This window comes from Pollicipes pollicipes, unplaced genomic scaffold, assembly GCF_011947565.3.
Source record: "Pollicipes pollicipes isolate AB1234 unplaced genomic scaffold, Ppol_2.1 Scaffold_3447;HRSCAF=4054_pilon_pilon_pilon, whole genome shotgun sequence".
Taxonomy (NCBI): Eukaryota; Metazoa; Arthropoda; class Thecostraca; order Pollicipedomorpha; family Pollicipedidae; genus Pollicipes; species Pollicipes pollicipes.
Window position 1 is genome coordinate 8868811 of NW_023596297.1, and position 23206 is coordinate 8892016.

General features: G+C 55.4%; 2 protein-coding genes across 2 annotated transcripts in view; one reads left to right on the forward strand and one right to left on the reverse strand.

Moving 5' to 3' along the window:
* Positions 1–1742: 1742 nt before the first annotated feature.
* LOC119091713 (aldehyde dehydrogenase family 16 member A1) lies at positions 1743–17170 on the reverse strand. The gene is made up of 12 exons (XM_037214550.1): positions 17053–17170; positions 9907–10136; positions 9258–9436; positions 8582–8738; positions 8138–8298; positions 6687–6784; positions 6142–6339; positions 5322–5555; positions 4836–5057; positions 3967–4302; positions 3254–3508; positions 1743–2953 (listed from the first exon to the last, which is right to left on the reverse strand). Exons 1-12 carry the CDS (start codon positions 17152–17154, stop codon positions 2651–2653), a joined length of 2475 nt encoding a protein of 824 aa, XP_037070445.1. The 5' UTR covers positions 17155–17170; the 3' UTR covers positions 1743–2650.
* A 109-nt stretch (positions 17171–17279) lies between these two features.
* The window catches only part of LOC119091582 (kinesin-like protein KIF21A), a 70649-nt gene continuing 64722 nt past the window's right edge, over positions 17280–23206 (forward strand). The window contains 2 exon segments of the mRNA XM_037214391.1: positions 17280–17393; positions 18478–18533. Of these exon segments, the coding sequence (XP_037070286.1) occupies positions 18499–18533 (35 nt within the window). The 5' untranslated portion in view covers positions 17280–17393; positions 18478–18498.

The window sequence follows — 23206 nt, forward strand, 5'->3', positions numbered from 1 at the left end:
CTTTATTTTATCTTTCAAGCTTTAAGATTAGCGTATTCAGCGAGGCTTGCGACCAGCATCTCTGAAACGTAGTGCAAAGCTCCTTAAATTCTCCCTGATATGTTAGTTTCGTACTCCAGCCCTCGTGCTGGTTGCCCGACAGTATAACGTATATATATATATATATATATATATATATATATATATATATATATATATATATATATATATATATACATAACAATATAGCAGTATAACATGCCCGTCTGGCAATGCGAGCTTTCTGGTGCCTCTGCAGTTGTTTGGCAGTCGGCCCCTGTCTCTCTGGCACGGCCTGAGCTTTTCACGCTCGCTGCTCTCCCCCTGCGTGACGCCGCTGTCACCGCCAGACCACCTGGAGGAGGCGGTTGTCGCCGAGCAGAGCCAGCAACAGGAGGAGCTGGACAAGCTGAAGCGGCGCCTGAAGGAGGCGTCGCGCACTATCGACTCGGTGCACCACCTGCTGCGGCAGGTGGCCACGCGGCTCGAGGTGTCTGTCGACGCACAGGACGAGGACGCTGGGCGACGCGCTAGAGCTTGCCAGTGCCCACCAGCCAGCTGGAGCGGGGCCCGCGCAGCGCACACCGCCGCCGGTCCAGCGGCGGCAGGGCGTCCGGTCCATAGAAGGCGATCTTCTGGCTGGGCGGCGGGGAGTCCCGGTCAACAGTAGGCGATCCTCCGGCTGGGCGGTGGGGAGCCCGGCCCACGGTCCCCCCTACCGCGCTGGTGAGAGGACCTCCTGCCGCGGATCAGCAGTCTGCTTGCGGCGCATGATCATGTTCATGTTGCTGCACATGTTCCCTTGTGGGAACATGCGCTCCTTCAGTTGGACAATGCGAACGTGAACTTCTGCGCACCACTGGGATGCCGGACTCGTTCAATGACGTTCGAAAACGACAAGGAGGGGAGGGGGCAACGCGTCACAAGAAGTAGCCATCGGGTAGCATGCGATTGTAACCCCGATGTCGTACCGTGTACTGCCTTAAGAAGCCCCGGGACCGACTCGGTGTTTCGAGAGACTGCTTTCGAGGTCGTGTTGCACGCCTTTGGTGAACCGTCCCATGAATGGCTCAACACGTGGAACACGGATGAGGCTCACAGAAGAAGTCACGTTAGATAGGTGTTTGATGTCTGCGTTGTCACGGGTACTGCCGGGAAGAAGCTGCTCCTTTGGCACCGAAGGTCTCATTACATGCCGGGCAAAGCTACTCTATCAATCTATCGATGCTGTAGCGTGTCACACGAGCGTATGTGCTTTGTGACGTGCCTGCCTCTCCTAATTAGCATCCGGGTATGCAACCACACGAACACTCGTACTACTTTCATCTGCATTCACACAGCTACGCGCACATGTGAAAGCTACAGCCCACATTCGTTCGCTGCCCATTAGTCGTGAAGTGTCACGTACCCAAGGCCGCGCGCCGATCTCGTGAAGCGCTGGCAGGCGGAACGTTCGTGAGCGCCAGGATAACACTGCCGGGTATGTAACCACGTCACCCCTGCACGGGCCAACGCCTGCACGTCTGTGTAATAAAGCTGACTGTGCAGTCGGTGTTCGACGCGGACATGCGCTCCCCGGTACGGAGTTGATGTTGCAGCAGAGGGCCCTGCGGACGGCGTACACACACGCGCGTGTCAAAGAACGACGTCGGTCTGTTGAAGCCGCCGATGAGCTCAGCACTACACTTGGGCGCATCTGCTGTCAGCCAGGCCAAACCACAGCGTGGTGATAACATATTTATTTTAATCACCCCGTTACGCTTGGTATACAAACCCCAGCTTGCTATAAAGCAAAACAGCCATCAACTTGCCCAAACCCGGCGGCATCACTCCTGGATACGGCACGGTTATGTGGACTTTGTGAAAATACCAGAAACAAAATTGCGCCCTCTCAAAACATGGCACAAAAACGCAAAAATGCGGTACAACACCCTGAAATCAACAGCTCCATTTCCATTGAACAAAGCGGCAAAACAGCTGATCCTGCGAAAAATACCTGAACACCTATTGCACAGATCTAGTGGCGACGAACGACGAATATGGCACTTCTTCGGAATGTGCAAGGTCCCAGCACTTACTTGCCTGACGCTAATGATCAGTTGTCATTAAGTCTGCTGTACATAAATCATAAATGTTACGAAGTACATGCCTGCTGCATGTGTATAGCGCCGCACAAAACTTACATCCCAAGCTCCCCACAATAGCAGCATTAGGTCAGAATCCGTTGGCTATATCCCGCCCACAACCGGGGCCCGTAACATGCAACAAGCGCTAACAGAGCTTGCACGATGAAAGCACTCTAGCCGCCACCATTGTAAGCAGCTCTAAGCTCACCCGAATTAGTTTGAAACAACAGCCCATATGTATTTACCGCCAGCTGGTTAATGATCATTAGAGGGCACCGCCAGCAAACCTTCCGTGTGTACCCGTCCCGTAAACCCTGCTGTTGCCGGCACAACGCAAACTGGGACACGCAGTCGCCCTTTGCATCCCTGTAACGTTGAACAGCCCGCAACGTGTCTTCTGATGCGCGTGCGCAGCCCTGTCCAGTTGAATGTCCGTTCTCCGCGCGCTCCTGCTGGGAGGCGGGCGCCTCCGTCCCTGCCGGGCGACGGTGTCCGCTGTCCGGCGCTCAGTTGGCGAAGATGTCTCCCATGGTGAGCCACACGCTCTTGCACTGGGTGGCGTGGTAGAGGAACTCTTCGCCCTGGCCCTGCTCGGCGTCGAACCAGTCGCGCGCGCGTCCCCAGCTGACCCAGGTGCGCTTCACGTTGACGGCCGACGTGTGCTCGACGAAGCGGCTCGTCTGGTCGCACTCGGCCAGGCACCAGACGGCCTGCACGTCCTGGTGCTCGGTCAGGTGGCGCGCCATGTGCTGCCGGCTGCCGGTGAGCAGGCTCACCACGCCGGCCGGCACGTCCGACGTCTCCAGGATCTGTGCGCACCGGACACGCGCATCAGACACAACAGCGGCAGACAGCTCGCCTGGCCGGGGTCAGCGGCCGGAGACAGCGGCAGGGATCAGCGGCACCGCCTACACCGGCAAGCATGGGACACAGCCGTCGGACAATATTCAAACACGCAGTCAGCTCCCGGCCTCGGAGGGTCGTCCGCTCCCTGTTGCCCTAGTCAGCGTCAGCTTCACGACACCACCCGAAACCGCTCGGCTCGGCGCGTGACCTGGGTCGCCGGCCGGCCCGGCGTCAGGACCGCCGCAGCGCCGCAGCCCGCTCACCTGGTACAGGTCGAGCGCCGGCAGCGGGTAGTCGCGGCTCGGCACGAGCAGCACGGCGTTGCCGCGCGCCACCAAAGGGGCGACCAGCGAGACGGCCGACAGCAGGGGCGCGGCGCGCGGCGCCAGCACGGCTACCACGCCCACGGGCTCGTGCAGGCGCAGCACCGTGCCGTACAGCTGGGTCTCCTGCACGGCGCCGCCGTACTTGTCGGCCAGCGCCGCCCAGTGGAACAGACGCGCCACGGACGCATCCACCTGCGGAGCGCGGCCGCGGGCGGGTGTCAGTCGCGGCCGGGCGGCGGCCAGAGGCAGGGTCGCCAAAGCGCCACCTGCCGAACGGTCACCGTCGGGGAGGTGGAGGGGGGAGACGGGCTCAACTGGCGAGTAGCGGCAGTCAGGACCAGGGGCGCAGTGTATCAACGGAGGGGAGAGTGGCAGACGGCGTCACCTGGTGGAGCGGCGGAGTCAGAACTGGGCACAGTACGCAAAGGGAGGGGGAGGCAGACTGGGTTGAAGCCAAGCGGCCTGGGGAATGGCTGACCTCGGCTGATGGGATTGACCCGATCGACATGCGGTGGACTGGCGACGCTTTCTGGACAAAAGACAAGAGGCGAACTGGCCTAGACCGCACCATGGAACTCTGGGAATCTATTGGTCACCATCGGGAATAAGCCAACCCCCTGGCCGCCTCACCAGTCTCTCCCCTGACTGACCTCGCGTTCGGCCTCCTCGCGGCTGGCTCCGGTGGAGGCCACCAGCGTGTCGGCAAACTCGGCGCGCCGCAGCTCCAGGTTCTCGGCCACGTAGTACAGGATCTGCGCGCGCTGGTGGCCCGAGCGTTTGGCCCAGCCGGGCTGGCCCTTGTGCGCCGCCTCCACAGCGTTGCGCACGTCCTTGCGGTTGGCCTCGGCCACCTGGGCGAGCGGCTGGCCGGCGGCCGAGTGCACGATCCGGCTGTAGTTGCCGTCGGGCCGCTTCTGCGCCCCGCCGTAGTACAGCTTGTAGGTGCGGTCTACCCGCGGCATGCCGTTCGACATCGCCGCCACGTGCTGACGGCGACGACGGGTGGGTGTTAGCGCGGACAAGGGTACGGTTCTGTCACGGATGCACTGAGTAAAATAGGTTCCGGATGCAAAGGAGGATCGAAGTAACCAGCGGCCATGTCTCTTGACATTTCATCTCTCTCGTGTACATTGACGGTACCTGTTACAGGTAGTTTATCTGCACAGGAAACAGTAGCTCCTGCACAGCCCCTTCCGCCAGAAAGCGCCAGAGTTCGACTAAACACAGGCCGGTGATCCTTTCCCAGCTCTCCTGTCCACCCGACACCACCTCCTACCCAGTGTGCCGTGTCCGCCCGACAGCTTCCCCTGCCCGCCGGACAGCGCCCCTACCCATCTCACCTGTCCACCAGACAGCAACCCCAACAGTCCAAATCACCTGTCTGCCCGACAGCGCCCCAGCCTCCCAGCTCACCTGTACGTTCGATACCGCCCCCTACCCAGTGTCCTGTGTCCGCCCGACAGCGCCCCCCACCCAGCTCACCTGTCCACCCGACACCGCCCCCAACTGCCCAGCTCACCTGTCCACTCTCTATGTCGGGCACGCTCGGCTCGTCGCGGACACCAAACGCGGCCAGGTCCAGCTCCGGCGCCGCCTGCTTGGTGTCGCCCATCCAGCGCGGCTTGACGTATTCGAACAGGCCCTCCTTGCCACCGTCACGGCCGTAGCCCGACTGGCGGTACCCGCCGAAACCGGTCGCCGCGTCGAACAAGTTGTGGCAGTTGATCCAGACGGAGCCCGCCTGAGGGCCGAGGGGCGTCAGCAGGAGACGTGCATGGCCATAACATGGCCGGGGGAGGGGGCGGCATGAGGTCAGGGACTGGCGGGTCACGGCCACGGTTGACACCTGGTTTGACACAACGGCTGCCGCCTGGCCAAGTGACATTCTCAGGCAACCTCCTCGGAGCTACAGATGGCACATTTCCCTTGACGTTTCTCAAACAAGCTCACTAGCACGGCAGCGTTCATCGAGCCCGGCACCGCGGCCGGCCTCGCTCTCCCTCACGTTGATATGCTTGGCCGTCTCCAGCGCCAGCGGCAGCTGTTCGCTCCACACGCTGCCGCCCAGGCCGTAGATGGTGTTGTTGGCGAGCGCCAGCGCCTCCTTGGCCGTGCGGAACGGCAGCGCCACGAGCACCGGGCCGAAGATCTCGTCCACGACCACGCGCGACGTGGTCTGCACGCCGCTGATCAGAGTCGGCGGGTAGTAGCAGCCGGCCGGCGCCTCCACCTGGAACACCTGCATCACAGCCGGACAGGGCTCGGTAACTAAAACGCTGTACCACAGCAGGACAGGGCTCGGTGGCTGAACCACCGCACCACAGCCGGACAGAGCCAGGTGATTGAGGCATCGCACCACAGCCGGACAGGGCTCGGTGGCTGAACCACCGCACCACATACAGACAAAGCAATGCCTGGAACACCACACGAAACACAGTTGGGGGTCAGCGAACGACACGTCTGCACCAGCAAGCGGCACCACACAGGCACCACAGACAGGTAAGGCCCGACAACCGACATATCTGCACCACACGCGGGCAGGGCGCAGAGGACATGGGCGACGAGCCACCGCCACCTCTGTGGCGTGACGGGACAAGCTCAGACTGTCCTGTCGGAGTGCGGCCACGGCCACCCAATACAATGGCTGGAGAACCATCACCCCCTCGGTGGACAGGGTAAGGTGACTGAAAGGCATGCTCACCTCGGTGCCCTCCTCCTTGGCCCCGTCCACGTACGCGGCCACATAGCGGCGCCAACCCTCACCTCGGCGCCCTCCCCTTTGGCTCCGTCCACGTACGCTGCCACACAGCAGCAAAAACCCTCACCTCGGCGCCCTCCTCCTTAGCTCCGTCCACGTACGCGGCCACACTGCGCCGCTGACCCTCGTCGACGATGGCGCCCATGTCCAGCGCCTTGTCCAGCGAGTCACCCAGTCGCAGCTTCTGCATGCGCGCCTTCACCTTGGAGAGCATCTTGTCGTACACGGTCTCCTGGACAAGCAGCTTGGAGCCCGCCGAGCACACCTGTCCGATGGGAGATGGTGAACACGCGGCAGACAAACTGGGGCAGAGACACGGGGCAGAAGCGTCTCTGGAGTCACGTGCTCTGGACGAGATTTATCATGCCAAAATTGGGACAAGAAGCTGCACACAGGCGCATGCAAAGACCTAACCCCACTTCATCAGCACCAGAAAAAAACAGATTAGTTGCAGCGTCCGTACTTTGCTTACGATCATCGCAGGTGACACGGGCAGCGACTCGAGTGCCTTTCGCCTGACCAGGGGCGCAGCCCCGAGCGATCGCACCAAACAAAGGGGGGGAGGGGGTCAGAGCAGGTGGCATGCCAGCGGCCGGCGCCATGTCGACAGACCTGGCCCTGGTTGAACCAGATGGCGTCGACCACGCCCTCCACAGCCGAGTCGAGGTCAGCCGAGTCGTAGACCACCACCGGACTCTTGCCGCCCAGCTCTGCCGGCCGACGGTGACGGCGTCACGGCGGCACCCGGCGCACGGCACACCCCGGGCACACGAGTCACAGCACCCACATACGGCACCCGGCGCACGGCACACCCACGCCCCGGGCACACGAGTCACAGCACCCACACACGGCACCCGGACACGAGACGAGCGCACGCAAACCAAGCCAAAAGCACCCCGACATGCCGGGGGCTATTCTGGACCATATCGGGACTATCCTTCGGTGAAATATCCGCACCAATATCCCAAAGCAGAGCTCCATCCACCCCAGCACTGCAACCTCAGCCACATATATTTTGAAACATCATGGCGTGCACGCGGATCAGCTGTTCCGGTACGCCATAACGTGGGCCAGTTCATTTTTTTTCGACCTTATCGAATAAAGTCGGAAAGGAGGACGCAGGTTCCGAGAAAACACAATCGTTTTTCCCTTGCTTAGCAGCGTCCTAGCGTAATATCTGTCGATTTCCTCCAACTTGCCGGCAAAAAGCTATCTTTCACAAGTTGGCTGCAGCACAGGCATAGTATAAAACTACGGGAGACTGTTATTATCTACTACTTCTCTTATCTCTTGTATCTAGAAGCACCTCTATTGAGTGATTTAAATCGTCCCACATGTTAGCCCGTGAAACGTGTGGAGTTCGGGTAAGATGCGCTCGATAAAGGTCCGGTCCGGGTTTGGGCAGTGTTAAGAGCAATTCAGGTGTAAATATTTTTTTAAATACTTAAACATAAAAAGTGCAGGAGAGGGAACCATTTCCAAGAGATAAATACAATATCATACCATTGAGGATAGGACAAAACTAAAATTGCCACGAGTTGAAGGCCCAAGCCCAACACGAATCGAAAGTGTACAGGGAAAAATGAAGCAATTATTTGGCGCTTATAATACAAAAAAGGGCTGACCCGATATCACAAGATGGGTCATTAGCATGGGGTCAAAGCATAACACATAGCATGGGGTTAAAGCACGACACAACAACGAGCAGACCAAAAAAAATAATGCGCTCACTTTCTGTGAAAAGAAACTCTGACGGGCAATGGATGCTCACTGGTAAAGGATGAGTCAGGTAAGAGAACGCAGGTGGCGAACAGTTCCGCACTGTCCGTTACCAATTAGGCCGGAGATGCCATACCTATCTTCTGTGCAATAGATTTCCCAAACACCAGTTTTCATCCAGACAACACTTTCGGTCAAGAACATAACATCCAAAGCGGCAGACCTTGAACAATGAGGTGCGTGCTATCATCCAACATTAACCCTACTCATGCTGTTCCCCATGCAACACTTGTGCCAAGTTCGCCACGGACGCAGACCTGCGTCCGACGTCCGTAGAGTCTCACCGAGCGACAGCTTCTTGCCCATGCCGGCGGTGGCGCGGCGCAGTCTCTGCCCGATCTCGGTGGAGCCCGTGAAGCCCACCTTGTCCACGTCCGGGTGCGTGGCCAGCTTCTCACCCATTGAGCCGGGCCCCGTCACCACGTTGAAGACGCCTGGCGGCAGGCTGGCGGCCGGCCGGCCGGTCAGACGGCGCGGCGGCGCGAGACGCTCACCAGGTCCGCCGTCACGGAACGGACCTCTCAGCGGCTGGGTACGTCCATGGGCCGCTCAGCGGTTCGGCACGCCCGGGGGCTTCCAGCTCACACCGACCGGCCGTGGCACGGCTGCGGCGGTATAACCCGTAGGTCTCAGCAGAGCAGGCATAACACAGCTAGATCCAGCTCGACACTCACACCATTACGCGTGCCATGCGCCGGTGAGACCGGCCCGTCCGACGGCCTGCTCACCCGGCCTCGGCGCAGATCTCGGCGAACAGCAGCGCCGACAGGCGGGTGTAGGTGGCCGGCTTCAGCACCACCGTGTTGCCCATAGCCAGGGCCGGGCACACCTTCCAGGCCAGCAGCATCAGGGGGAAGTTCCATGGCACGATCGCTCCCACGACGCCTGGCGCAAAGGACCGCGGTTGAGACAGCGGTCACAGCCTGGTATGACCATATCGCGTGGAAGAGCTTGCGCGGCACACCAGCGACGTATTTCAGAGTATGTATGGCAAGTGCTAATGCCACATGAGGCACCAATGAGGCCTGACACATGAGGCACCAGTTGGGCAAATACTGGGACTATGAAAACAGCATTGCAGCGGTAGCAGCATCTTGGGACTAGCGAAAACAGAAAGCTGCCGAAAACAGCGGAGGCTTCCCATTGCTGACGGACACTTTGTAAGAAAAAGAGGCTGTGCTGGCACTGTGCTACAAACAACAGAGCGAACGGACGACCCCAAAGAAATGCCTCACGTCCGACAAAACCTGGCGATTTCTGACGAACCCATGCCAACCACTGTCCCATCGCCCGCCTCGAGCCCAGCACGCCGAGCAGGCCACTCCGCCAAACGGACCGACACCAGGCCGATGGCAGACCCCGACACCGGCCACCGGCCCTCGCCGCCGAACGGCGTGCACTCACCGAGCGGTTTCCAGTGGGCCATCTCCGTGTCGGCCAGCTGCGCCCAGCCGGCGTGGTGGTACAGGTGGCGGATCACGATCGGCACGTCGCAGTCGCGCGTCTCGCGGATCGTCTTGCCGTTGTCCATGGAGGCCAGCACGGCCATGAGGCGCGCGTGCTTCTGCAGGTGGCGCGCGACGCTGCGGCACGGCCGGCGCTCAGCGTCACGGCGCGGAACAGCCGCCGCCGCCCCGCCCTCCGACCTCCTGCGGTCTGGCGTCCGGCCGGCAGGCTACTGGGCCTCACACACACTCGCCGCTCCACGATCTCAAGGGAAATGGACTCACAGATATTGTAACCTCTCGGCTGCACGTATTTACATTCCACTTACATATATGCATACGTCATATGCTATCATACAGTTCGCCTGAACATGTACAAGCCTAGCTTCGTGGTAGCCTTTTGTTTTTTTCTCATGCTGCCATACAATTTTCCGTTTGGGAGTGAAGTGAACATTCCATTGTACATTCAAATAGCATCCTGATGAAACACCCAGCAGCCTTGGCCCGCTTGTAGCAGGTTGATAAGAGCCTAAAACGACGGCTAAGCTATGGAGCTCAAACCCTATGCAAACAGGTGGCGCCCTGTGCTGCGCCTGCCGCCCACTGACCTGTACAGGTGGCGGGCTCGGGCGTGCCCGCTCAGCTGACTCCAGGGCAGGAATGCCTTTCTGGCGGCGCCGACGGCCAGATTCACGTCCTCCTGCGTGCCCTGCACCGTCGAGGCCAGCACCTCGCCCGTGCAGGGGTTCCGTGTTTCGTACGTCTTGCGCTCCGCAGGCCGCACCCACTCATTGTTGATGAAGTGGCCTAGGTCCCCTTTGTGCTCGTCCAGCCACAGCTGTTGACAACATGTAACATGCATGTCATGACAAAGATGACAAGAGTTTTGTGGCAGGAAATCGGGGTGATATGTCAGGTAATATGAAATACTGACAGCCATATTGTGGATTTCAGTGGCAGGAAATGGGAGCAAGAAATACATTATATCTATTTAGCATTTTGACATAGGCAGTCTGGCTGCGGCAAAAACAGGCATGCACTACTAATATGCCCACAGTTGATGCGTAGGACTGCTGAGGGCTCCATCATGACAGGCATGAGTCCGGATCCAAAAACTTAACGCCCAATCTGAGTTCGGAAATACTGCCTTCAGCTCAATGAGCATGTCTCATTATATGAAAATACCTGGTCATTTGTATATTCTTTACATAATTGTAATCATAAGGTCATAACAAGTTCCATAACAATTTATAGGCAGATCCAAACTGGGCAGTGCTTCTGCCATCTACTATAGTCTCAATGTAATACAGGTGTGGCATTCATTGTCCATATAAAACAGATATTTCATACCAAGTACTTGATCTGGGTTGAACACAACTTTGTAGCTTGATAAGAATTAGTTATGAAGTGGAGCAATACCAGTTGATGGCTGGCAGCTAGATGCATGCAAGCTGAATTTATGCACTCACATGTTATGCTATATGGCACTCCACTACTGGCTTACCCCTCACTCCCATCACTTTGTGAAAAGAAATGAATCCCACAGCTGCCTATTTTCTTAATCCTTTAAGTAACTGGAAAATATATTTCATCATTTAGCCTTGGTCTTCACCTGCCCATGACACCCAAGGTTATATTTTGTATCAGTATAATCTGCCCCACACCCAGTCTGGAAAGAAAATCCTATCACTGCACCAGATGCCTACAAGAAATTAGTGTGCTGAACCCAGAGCTTGCATGTGTAGAACTCAGGCCAAGCCAAACTGACCTGAACCTTCAGCTATTTTTTCATGAAAAATATTCTTGGAGCATGTTTGCCTAAATTTTTCTTGGCATAATTATTCCCTGACACATTGGATGTCTATGCGGTGAGATCATTGGTGACTATGCACAAAACTCTGCATCCTCAAATTTACACTATAAACATGCTGAAATTATTACAGTGATATAACTGTCATGCCAAGCATATCAAGCACTCTGCAATGTTTGCAGTCTAGTTGCAGACCACCAACCCTGGTTCAAACATTACCTAATCCCTGATACTTACATTTTTTGACAGGATTATTTTGATATCCCACAATATTCTGGAATATTTGTCAGAATTTCCAGGAATAATCCAATAGTCTAATACTGCTACAATCAAAATTAATATTGCCATAGCTTAAATATCAAAACAAATCACCCAAAGCCAATGAATTGCTGTTATTACCAGCAGATCCTTGGGTAAATGGGGTATTCAAATTGTTAACTTCCAATGTTTGCATAAAATATCTACAGAGATTGGGAGGCTGTCCCATGTCCTTGCAACTAGACATTACCACCACTGTTTGCTCAATTTTGAAAGTGGCAAGCCCAGTGATATTCTCATTCAGCCTGGTTGAGGATATCATTGCAAATATTTTTGATGGTATAATACACCAGATTTTTCAAATTTATTTTGCATTCCGCCCACAGCTTTTAAATTCCTGATGCCACCTTCAAAATAGATGAACTTACATATAAGTTAGCTCCTGTGTTACATATAGTAAAAGATGAGCCCACATTGGTTTTCTTCAAGTACTTCACCTTTTTTAGAAGAAGAAAAATCTCCACCGCGAGCGTTTTACGCGCAATGCGGCACGGGCTCAACCAGCTCGCGTTAGCAGGATTGCCCGACTTTGAAATCATACAATCCAAACGACATCTTTAGCACCAAAAGTAATGAGCAGGCAGTTAACATCATTCACTACGTCGTTTCGACCACTGCTACTCACAATGCTCGCATGATTGCCTATCATCTTCAAGAAATAACCATCTGATAATATAATAATTTCGGCCACAAACAGGTCATATGATTTTTAACACGCAGACAGCCGACGATTTATAGCATGTACTAAAAGGGCAATATAAGCACCAAATTACGTACATTCGAGCAATCAAGAAAAGCATCTCAGTCCTTCATATTCGTGTCTCGAATTGATGTTTCCAAACAGACAGCACAGAGAAAAACCCAACAATGTCGGCGGAACTGAAGCATTTCCAGCAGTCAACACATCGTGACGACATTGTCGCTTAAACTACAACACTTGGGTTCAATTAATATGACTACTCCGTTGCCGTGACATGCTGCAATCATGTGCAGAGGGACTGTCGTAGTACCCTCTTAAAGTAGTGCACCTCCTGTACAATTCCAACGAGCAAGGCTTGAAATCGCTCTGAAATCTAGAGACATACTCTGCCGAGATAATATGCCAACAGCCACCCTAAGGAAACGGATCAAGCCTCGGGAAACGAAGACTGAAGCAAGGCCAGCGTTTTCGGTACGGTACATATACGTCTGTTAGCGTAGTGCACCTCACACATGAGTCCGGATAATGCAATTCACACCTTTAGAACTGAACACGCCGTGCTGACAATGTCGATGGAACTGCAAGACTTCGGTCCGATGAATAAGACTCATGCATTGCCGTGAGATGCTGCAATCATGTGCAGAGAGACTGTCGTAGCACCCTCTTAAAGTAGTGCACCTCCTGCACAATTCCAACGAGCAAGGCTTGAAATCGCTCTGACATCAAGAGACATACTCTGCCGAGATATTATGCCAACAGCCACCCTAAGGAAACGGATCACACCCCGGGAAACGAGGACTGAAGCAGGGCCAGCGTTTTCGGTACGGTACATATACGTCTATTAGCGTAGTGCACCTTATATACGAGTCCGGATCATGCGATCCACACTTATTAGGACCAAACACATCTTGCTGACGATGTCGGTGGGTATGCCAGACCACGGTCCGATGAATAAGACTCATGCATTGCCGTCAGATGTTGCCATCATTAGCGGACGGACTGCAGTAGCACCCTCTTCAAGTAGTACACCTCTGGTATAATTCCAATTGGCGAGACCTAGAAACCACTCTGACATCCAAAGACGTTCTCTGCCGAGATAATATGCCAACAGCCACGCTAAGCAAACGGACCAAGCCCCGGGAAACGAAGACTGAAGCAAGGCCAGCGTTTTCGGTACGGTACATATACGTCTGTTAGCGTAGTGCACCTCACGCGAGTCCGGATCATGCGATTCACACTTATTAGGACTAAACACATCTTGCTGACGATGTCGGTGGATATGAAAGACTTTGGTCCGATGAATAAGACTCATGCATTATCGTCAGATGTTGCCGTCATTGGCGGACGGATCGCAGTAGCACACTCTTCAAGTAGTACACCTCTTGTATAATTCCAATTGGCGAGACCTAGAAACCGCCCTGACATCCAAAGACGTACTCTGCCAAGATAGTATGCCAACAGCCACCCTAAGCAAACGGACCAAGCCCCGGGAAACGAAGGCTGAAGCAAGGCCAGCATTTTTGGTACGGTACATATACGTCTGTTAGCGTAGTGCACCTCACACACGAGCCCGGACAATGCGATTCACACTTATTAGAACTAAACACGTCGTGCTGACAATGTCAATGGAAATGCAAGACGCCGGTCCGATGAATAAGACTCATGCATTGCCGTGAGATGCCATCATGTCGTGCAGAGGGACTGTCTTAGCACCCTCTTAAAGTAGTGCACCTCTTGTACAATTCCAACGAGCAAGGCCGGAAATCGCTCTGACATCCAGAGACATACTCTGCCGAGATGATATGCCAACAGCCACCCTAAGAAAACGGACCAAGCCCCGGGAAACGAAGACTGAAGCAAGGCCAGCGTTTTCGGTACGGTACATATACGTCTGTTAGCGTAGTGCACCTCATACACGAGTCCGGATCATGCGATTCACACTTATTAGGACCAAACACATCTTGCTGATGATGTCGGTGGATGTGCAAGACTTCGGTCCGATGAATAAGACTCATGCATTGCCGTCAGATGTTGCCATCATTGGCGGACGGACTGCAGTAGCACCCTCTTCAAGTAGTACACCTCTCGTATAATTCCAATTGGCGAGACCTAGAAACCACTCTGACATCCAAAGACGTACTCTGCCGAGATAATATGCCAACAGCCACGCTAAGCAAACGGACCAAGCCCCGGGAAACGAAGACTGAAGCAAGGCCAGCGTTTTCGGTACGGTACATATACGTCTGTTAGCGTAGTGCACCTCACACACGAGTCCGGATCATGCGATTCACACTTATTAGGACTAAACACATCTTGCTGACGATGGTATAAGGTACGCTGCGCTTATAAATATATATGTACCGTACCGAAAACGTTGGTCTCGCTTCGGTCTTCGGTTTCCGGGGCTTGGTCCGTTCCCTTAGAATAGCTGTTGACACGTTATTTCGGTACAGTGTGTCTTTGGATGACAAAGCCGTTTTTAGGTCTCGTCAACGAATTATGCAAGAGGCGCACTACTTTAAGAAGGTGCTACTACAGTCTGTCCGCACATGATGGTGACATCCCACGACAGTGCATAAGTCTTATTCATTGAATCAAACCATTGCAGCTCAACCGACATTGTCGGCACAATGTGTTTATTTCTATTTAGTGTGAATCGCGTTGTAAGGGCTCTTGTTTCAGGTGCACCGCACGACTAAACGTATATGTACCGTACCTAAACCGTTGCCTTTGTTTCGGTCCTCGGTTCCCGGGGCTTGGCTTTGTTCCTCAGGGTTCGTGTCGGGATGTTTTCTCGGCGGGGTGTGTCTTTGCCTTTCAGAGTGGTTTTTAGGTCTCGCCAATCGGAATTATACAAGAGGTGTACTACTTTAAGAGGGTGCTACTACAGCCTGTCCGCACATGATGGCAGCATCTCACGGCAATGCATCAGTCTTATTCATCGGACCGAAGTCTCGCAGTTCCACCGTCATTGTCAGCACGATGTGTTTAATTTCCAGAAGTGTGAATCGCCTGATCCGGACTCGTGCATGAGGTGCACTACGCTAATAGACGCATATGTGCCGTACCGAAAAAGCTGGCCTAGCTTCAGTCTTCGGTTCCAAGGCTTGGTCCGTATCCTTAGGATTTTTATTGGCATATTATCTCGGTAGAGTATGTCTTTGGATGTCAGAGCGGTTTTTAGGTCCCGCCAATTGGAATTATACCAGAGGTGTACTACTTGAAGAGGGTGCTACTGCAGTCCGTCCGCCAATGATAGCAACATCTGACGGCAATGCATGAGTCTTATTCATCGGACCGTGGTCTGGCATATCCACCGACATCGTCAGCAAGATGTGTTTGGTCCTAATAAGTGTGAATCGCATGATCCGGACTCGTGTGTAAGGTGCACTACGCTAATAGACGTATATGTACCGTACCGAAACGCTGGCCTTGCTTCAGTCTTCGTTTCCCGGGGCTTGATCCGTTTCCTTAGGGTGGCTGTTGGCATAATATCTCGGCAGAGTATGTCTCTGGATGTCAGAGCGATTTCAAGCCTTGCTCGTTGGAATTGTACAAGAGGTGCACTACTTTAAGAGGGTGCTACGACAGTCCCTCTGCACGACATGATTGCAGCATCTCACGGCAATGCATGAGTCTTATTCATCGGACCGAAGTCTTGCAGTTCCATCGACATTGTCAGCACGACGTGTTCAGTTCTAAGGGTGTGAATCGCATTATCCGGACTCGTGTGTGAGGTGCACTACGCTAACAGACGTATATGTACCGTACCGAAAACGCTGGCCTTGCTTCAGTCTTCGTTTCCCGAGGCTTGATCCGTTTCCTTAGGGTGGCTGTTGGCATATCATCTCGGCAGAGTATGTCTCTGGATGTCAGAGCGATTTCAAGCCTTGCTCGTTGGAATTGTACAGGAGGTGCACTACTTTAAGAGGGTACGACAGTCCCTCTGCACGACATGATGGCAGCATGTCACGGCAAACGGAGTAGTCATATTAATTGAATCCAAGTGTTGTAGTTTAAGCGACAATGTCGTCACGATGTGTTTGGTCCTAATAAGTGTGAATCACATTATCCGGACTCGTGTATGAGATGCACTGCGCTAATAGACGTCAATGTACCGTACCGAAAACGTTGGCTTGGCTTCGGTGTTTGGTTCCCGTGGCTTGGTCCGTTTTTAAAGACTGCTGGAAATGCTTCAGTTCCGCCGACATTGTTGGGTTTTTCTCTGTGCTGTCTGTTTGGAAATATCAATTCGAGACACGAACATGAAGAACTGGGATACTTTTCTTAATTGCTCGAATGTACGTAATTTGGTGCTTATATTGCCCTTTTAGTACATGCTATAAATCGTCGGCTGTCTGCGTGTTAAAAATCATATGACCTGTTTGTTGCCGAAATTATTATATTATCAGATGGTTATTTCTTGAAGATGATAGGCAATCATGCAAGCATTGTGAGTAGCAGTGGTCGAAACGACGTAGTGAATGATGTTAACTGCCTGCTCATTACTTTTGGTGCTAAAGATGTCGTTTGGATTGTATGATTTCAAAGTCGGGCAATCCTGCTAACGCGAGCTGGTTGAGCCCGTGCCGCACTGCGCGTAAAACGCTCGCGGTGGAGATTTTTCTTCTTCTAAAAAAGGTGAAGTACTTGAAGAATACCCCCACATTGGGTGCATAGGACGCTCACCGGGCAGGCAGTGCTAATTGGAGTATTCATAAAAATACAGCAAGGTACATCAAAAGAGATGAAGGGCAAACACATCCCTAAAATCGTGTTTGCCCACAGCCAATACAAATTCCAAATCGAAGCAGGAGCCATGCGGCTGCAAGCGACAAAACCTGCGCATACGTCGCATGATTCCGACGTATCTACTTTACCACCCACAACCAATAGCGAATGCTGGGAACAAAAGAATGCACATACCTTGGCGGTTTTATCCGATTCAGGGGCAGGACCATACTCCATGGAGTCAAATATCGCAGCAATCTTGCCCCCCTTAGAGCCGTTCAACACCTGGCCAGCCATCGTCGACGCAGGGAAAACGGACGCCGCAAATTCGAGTTTTTTGGTCATAGCCTTCATAAAGTGATATGGCAGCAGAGTTCAGGGCCCGTTTGAGAATGCTACCACAGTAAGAGCCCGAGCGCCGGGGAGTGGGGGTGCGCTTGCCTCGCTCGTGAACTTATTTAGTGCTGCTCATGGATTGATGTGTTTGATTTAGTGACATCCATCCTCTTTGCTGGGGAAATTGTCTTTTTCAAAAGGTGCGTATAATTTTGTGCATTGGTTGGAGTCTGTCTGCCTAGACTGTGACCGCAAACCTCAAAATGTATGCGCTTCTATACGGGCAGAAAACCGGGGGTAGGAGCCATCAAAGTTTTTCTTATTTTGTTTCATTGTATGTTACGCAAATGGTGTAATGCTTCATACCGAAGAAGACGGTATTTGTTCCACCCTACATCCCCGCGGCGAACCCTGCTTTGAGGATTCGTGGGTAAACGCGATATTTACCGTATTCGTATATCCCATTTCGGTTAATTTGCGCGACACCCGGTAAGTGCTGTCTTCTCCTAAATCCGAATGTGATTGCACCCTTGGGCGATGCTGGGGTAATTATCCACCTCTAATTTGACGTAAACGCCCGGCGGATTCGCAAGAGGGCATCGGAGTGGGCGGGGGTCGTAGTATGAGGGCCTGTGGCCCTCTTGTGCCAGTGAAGAGCAATCGTTTGGGCTAACAGCACGCTCGGACATGTGCGAAGCGCTCGCGCAGGCTGTATTTTTGCGGGATTCAATATTTGCCTGTCCAGTCCACTTGTTATTCCGCTGTGACAGCAACCAGCCAGTACCCAGCGATGTGGCTGCCAGGGCCGGCAACACCTGCACCCTAGATCCTGCCTAGTGACCAACACGTGTCCACCGATGCGGCTGCCAAACCGGGCCCCGTTGGTTCCCTAGATTCTGCATTAGTGACGAACACGTGTCCACCGATGCGGCTGCCAAACCGGGCCCCGTTGGTTCCCTAGATTCTGCATTCGTGACCAACACATGTCCACCGATGCGGCTGCCAAGCCGGGCCCCGTTGGTTCCCTAGATTCTGCGTTAGTGACGAACACGTGTCCACCGATGCGGCTGCCAAACCGGGTCCCGTTGGTTCCCTAGATTCTGCATTAGTGACCAACACATGTCCACCGATGCGGCTGCCAAACCGGGCCCCGTTGGTTCCCTAGACTCTGCATTAGCGACCAACACGTGTCCACCGATGCGACTGCCAAGCCCGGCCTCGCTGGCGCCCTAGGCTCTGCCCTGTTCGAGTATGCTGCTGTCCTGACTTGGCCGTCCTCCGCAGGTTGTCCGTCTGCTGCCGGCCATGGCCGACGAGTCCAGCGTCCGGGTCGCGGTCAGGTACGTGCTGCTCGAGATCCTGCCGCTGCTCGCGATGAGCAGAGCGCGTTCCCTGTCATGAGGCTGCGTTGGCCTGAACCCCGATGAATGGTATGAATAATAATGAAAATACTTTGTCTTGGATGGGGTGCGAGATTTTCGGGTAGAGATTGATCTACTTGCAACAGTGTCGTAATTTGCCGCCATATTACGTTCCTGCCAGACCCTCACCCAGAAAGCGGGACGCATCACTTTGCCTATTGTGTAGCTCCTCTGGCTTGGTCCATGGATACCCGTACCAAACCATTAAGATGCCTAGGCAATAGTCATTCACCTTTGATAAAAGTATTTTGCCTTGAATCTCAAACCCGTTATCGCCGGCCCATCCTGTCCTCTGCTTGACGGCTTCCCTGTTTTAGCTGTCTGGGCATTCACCTCCCATAGCGAAGGCACAAAGGCGCCCTTTGCCTGAGTTGGTGCCGCCCTCGACCTCCGCTCGGAGCTTTTCTCTACTTAGGCTTTAGGCTGTCTATCATCTGGGGGGGAGGGGGGCGGGCGCCACTCGAGCGCGGCTTAGAACGCCGCTCAGCAAGGCCTGCGCTTAAGATGATCCTGCACTTTATATAACAGAAAAAATAGGGGTGCTCCTGTTCGATGTGTTTGTGTGGCGCTCCCTCTTTGGTTTGTATGTTTGTGCATATTGGGGCGTTTGTTTCTGGGCATCCCTCTGCCTAGACTTTGGCACCCATTTACATACCCGTCGGTTGCTTCCATCTTTTTACGCGTGTGCCCCTCTAGACTCTGGGGTGCGCCTCCGTTTATGTCTGCCGCGCCCCTCCACTTGGATTTGAGGCACCTTTCCACTGGGGCTTGGAGAGTACATGTGCTTGGGCTTGGGTCTGCCGTCTGCTAGTAGTCCTGCGATATTTCTCGTGTTCGCCACGGACTCCTATCTGCTATGCCTTTGCCCCCCCCCCCCCCCCTGCCAATATTTGGGGCGCCACTCCCCTCGGACTCAGGGGGCACCCTCATATTTGGCTTAGAGGCATTCTGCTGAGACCTGAGGCACGCTTTTGCCAAAGATCGTGGGGCACCTTTGGACCCCATCCTTACATGTGTTTAGGGTTTCCTCCGACTTTCCCCTTAGGGTTTCCCCTCCCTGTTCTCTGCAGGCAAGCAGCATCAGGCAAATGTAAAAAAGCCCGTCGTGGCTAATCTCGCCTGAGCGTCAAGGTCTAGCGAGCCGAAGTGCTCGGCTCGTCGGACGCACACTTGCCGGCCACAGATCTGCCCGAGTTCGGCTCCAGGTCTGCCCGAGTTCGGCTCCAGGTCTGCCCGAGTTCGGCTCCAGGTCTGCCCGAGTTCGGCCACAGGTCGGCCCGAGTTCGGCTCCAGGTCTTCCCGAGTTCGGCTCCAGGTCTGCCCGAGTTCGGCCACAGGTCTGCCCGAGTTCGGCTCCAGGTCGGCCCGAGTTCGGTCACAGGTCTGCCCGAGTTCGGCTCCAGGTCGGCCCGAGTTCGGCCACAGGTCTGCCCGAGTTCGGCTTCAGGTCTGCCCGAGTTCGGCTCCAGGTCGGCCCGAGTTCGGTCACAGGTCTGCCCGAGTTCGGCTCCAGGTCTTCCCGAGTTCGGCCACAGGTCTGCCCGAGTTCGGTCACAGGTCTGCCCGAGCTCGGCTCCAGGTCAGCCCGAGTTCGGCCACAGGTCGGCCCGAGTTCGGCTCCAGGTCTGCCCGAATTCGGCTTCAGGTCTGCCCGAGTTCGGCTCCAGGCAGGCCCGAGTTCGGTCACAGGTTTGCCCGAGCTCGGCTCCAGGTCTGCCCGAGTTCGGTCACAGGTCTGCCCGAGTTCGGCTCCAGGTCGGCTCGGCTGCGGCCTGTTCACACCGCTATTGATCGGGTGGCGGAGGGACGCCGGCCGACACCGGCGGGCACTGTGTTTGCCCCCCCCCCCCCCCCTGTCTGTCTGCCTCCCGGCGCCGGGCAGGGGGTCCGCGGGGAGCCTCGCGCCGGCTGGCGCGTGCTGCTGTCGGGGCCCGATCAGAGCTGTACTGGAGGCGCAGTCTAGAATGGGTCGTGCGGGCCGCAGCCGTTGGGTCCGCCCGGCCGCCGCAACTCTGCTCTCGTGAGCTCCAAACGGGCAGTCTTCTAACAATAAGATCAGCGTCCGCTATTTCGGATTGTGACGAAATATGAGGAGTGAGCTTGCTGCGGTACGACTTACCGTGTCGCTTAATTCGGTCTGAAAATAAATGTTTTATTGTACTCCATTAGATGTTTTACTGCTCGATGAAACGGTTATCTCCTCTGGAAGGGAGTTTTGCCGCTCTTTCAGTTTTGATGACATCCAAGTATGACATCCATCACCGCAGCGGAAGACGTTGGGTCCACCGCTGGTATTGCTCAGTCCCGTATCACCAGCTCGTGCAGTTGGTCCATGTCCATGCTATGTCACAGTCCATCATGGCTGAAACATTTACGGAGAATTTATGGTGCAGTGCGAGCGTGGGAAGTGAAATTATCCCACTTGGCGCCTTCAATTACCGACTTCGGTGGATGTTATGCGGCTCGGGCGTCGACGTTCCGCTGTATTTAGTGCCAGGTCTGAAGGGGTACTTGCCACCAGCGCGACCCGCTCCCCCTCCCCTCCCCCGGGTGTGACCAGGGTCCTGACCGCGACGCGGCCCGCTCCTCCCTGTGTGGCGTCACAGGTGTGACACCTCCCTCGGGTGTCACAGGTGCCCGTGGGTGTGGGTGTCTGTCCAGGTACAGGCCGGCCGTCCACCGCCAGCAACGGGGCATCGGCGTGTCGGGCGGTCCGTGTGCGGACCCGCGTCCTGCCGCCGGGCGCGGCGTTCCGGACTGCTGATGGCGCGGGCGCCACGGAGCTCGCGGTCGGGATCGCTGCTCGGGCCGGCCGGCTGCGTCTTCCTCAACAGCGGGTGCTCGGGGGGCACTACCAGCCGCTGGCCGGCCGACGTGGCCGAACTCGGTCGTCCTCCACTCTCGCTGCGACCTTCAGCCGTTCGGCGAGTCCGTTAGCCTGCACAGGCAGTCCGGCCCGGCAACCTCCGCGCCATTGGTATTCCGCCCGGTCCTGATCGCAGACGTGCCCCGATCGCTCCTGCGCACCGCTGGCCGCGTCCTTGCATGGCCGCCTCGTCACCGTGACGCGCACCTCGTCCGCCGCTGCCGACCGCGGCTGGCGCCTGAGCGGCGGCGAGCTGCCCGCGGCGACACGAGACGGCCGGCCGCTCGTGGTCACTGGACGCGACACGACACCGCCCAGCGGTGTGTACAGAACGGCCGTGTCGCCGGTCCCGTGCTGTCCCGCGGAAGCCGACACCGAGACCGTCGCCGGCTCCGGTTTCTGGCCGCCTTGTTCCGTCGTGGACAGCGGCGTGGCGTCTGGCTGGCTGCTGGCCGGGCGGCAGCGCGTGGTGACTGGCCGCGTGCGCACACGCTGAGTGTGTTGTTGTCGGCCCGGAGCGCCGCGTCGTCGTAACTCCGGCGTTGTCCTCGGCCTCCTCCGCTGCTTGCGGCCGCCGGCACGGAGCGCGCGCTCACGCGCACACCGTGGTGCCCACTCGCCGGAGAGCGGGACGGCCGTGATGAATGGCCGGCAGTTGGTGCAGAATTGCCCGCCGATGCGCGCTGGCGAGCGCTGACCGGGACCGCTCGTGACAGACGGGGCAACGCTCGCGGGAGTGCGGCGCGCCAGGTGCCCGGCATGCGTCCGAGGCGGAGGGACGTACCAACATCGGCTGTCGTTCGAAGCTGCCCCTGCCGCGCTGGCGGAAGCCCGGATGTGTTCGTCAGCCCTTCACAAGCCGGCGGACCCTGCGACGCGGCTTAAGTCGGCGGGAGACGGCGAGAACGGCGCTGTGCCCGCGGACGCGACACGGCGCCGCGCCAGACGGGCCGGCCCGAAACTCTGGTGTACTGGGCACGTGCGGATTGGCCTGTGCAGCCTGTGCGTCCCTCCGCTGTCGCAGTCTGTCTGCAGTGGACTGTTCGCGGAGACGCTGCCGACAGATAGCGCGCTATCGCTGCTCGGCATCAGTGGCAGGGCTTCGTGGATAGGTGGTATTGTAGCCGTTATCTTCCATGTGTTCGGAAGGGGGAAAACTTTTATCAAGACAAGTCTTGTTTGCTCCTAAGCGCAGGCCTGTTTGGTCTGCGACCTGAAATCGCAGACTAAACATATCGGCTAGCTCCTGGTCGGCTTTGGCCCTGCAACGGTCTTCTAGGGAACTCTCGACTGCTTAGGTTCTGTAACGTTTAAAGAGAGCTTTTGATTATCTCGTAGCTCAGGGTTACAATGTGTGGTTATTGTCTCGGGGGCACTTACTGGCCTCAAGCCTGGACAAAACAGCGTTTTCACGTCGAATATGTAGAAAGTTTCGGCTTGTTATTTTATGTTATACTTTGTTACGCTGTATTTTGTAAAGTTGCTATGCTGTTCTTTGCTATATCTTACTGTTTGTCAGGCGTTCTCTTTTAATGATGCAATGATTGTGCAGTGTTTGCCTTAACACGGGCGCAATGGGAGAGGAATACAATTTGGTGGCAGCTTCAATATGGCAACGTCCAAACCTCAACGTTTTGGCGGTATTTTGTAAGAACAAACAGCAAAAGAGGTAATATTCCGCGTTTTCTGGATATCTTGCACTTGACACTAATTTTGGTATCACAAC

Bases quoted from the DNA above. Each gene is read 5' to 3' on its own strand.
- LOC119091713 (XM_037214550.1), bottom strand. From the start codon at position 17,154: ATGGCTGGCCAGGTGTTGAACGGCTCTAAGGGGGGCAAGATTGCTGCG. The intron at 6,785-8,137 runs GTGAGACTCTAC...GTCGGCCGGCAG, and splicing joins GGGCAAGAAGCTGTCGCTCG to AGCTGGGCGGCAAGAGTCCG. The intron at 4,303-4,835 runs GTGAGCTGGGCA...CGTCGCCGTCAG, and splicing joins CCGACATAGAGAGTGGACAG to CACGTGGCGGCGATGTCGAA.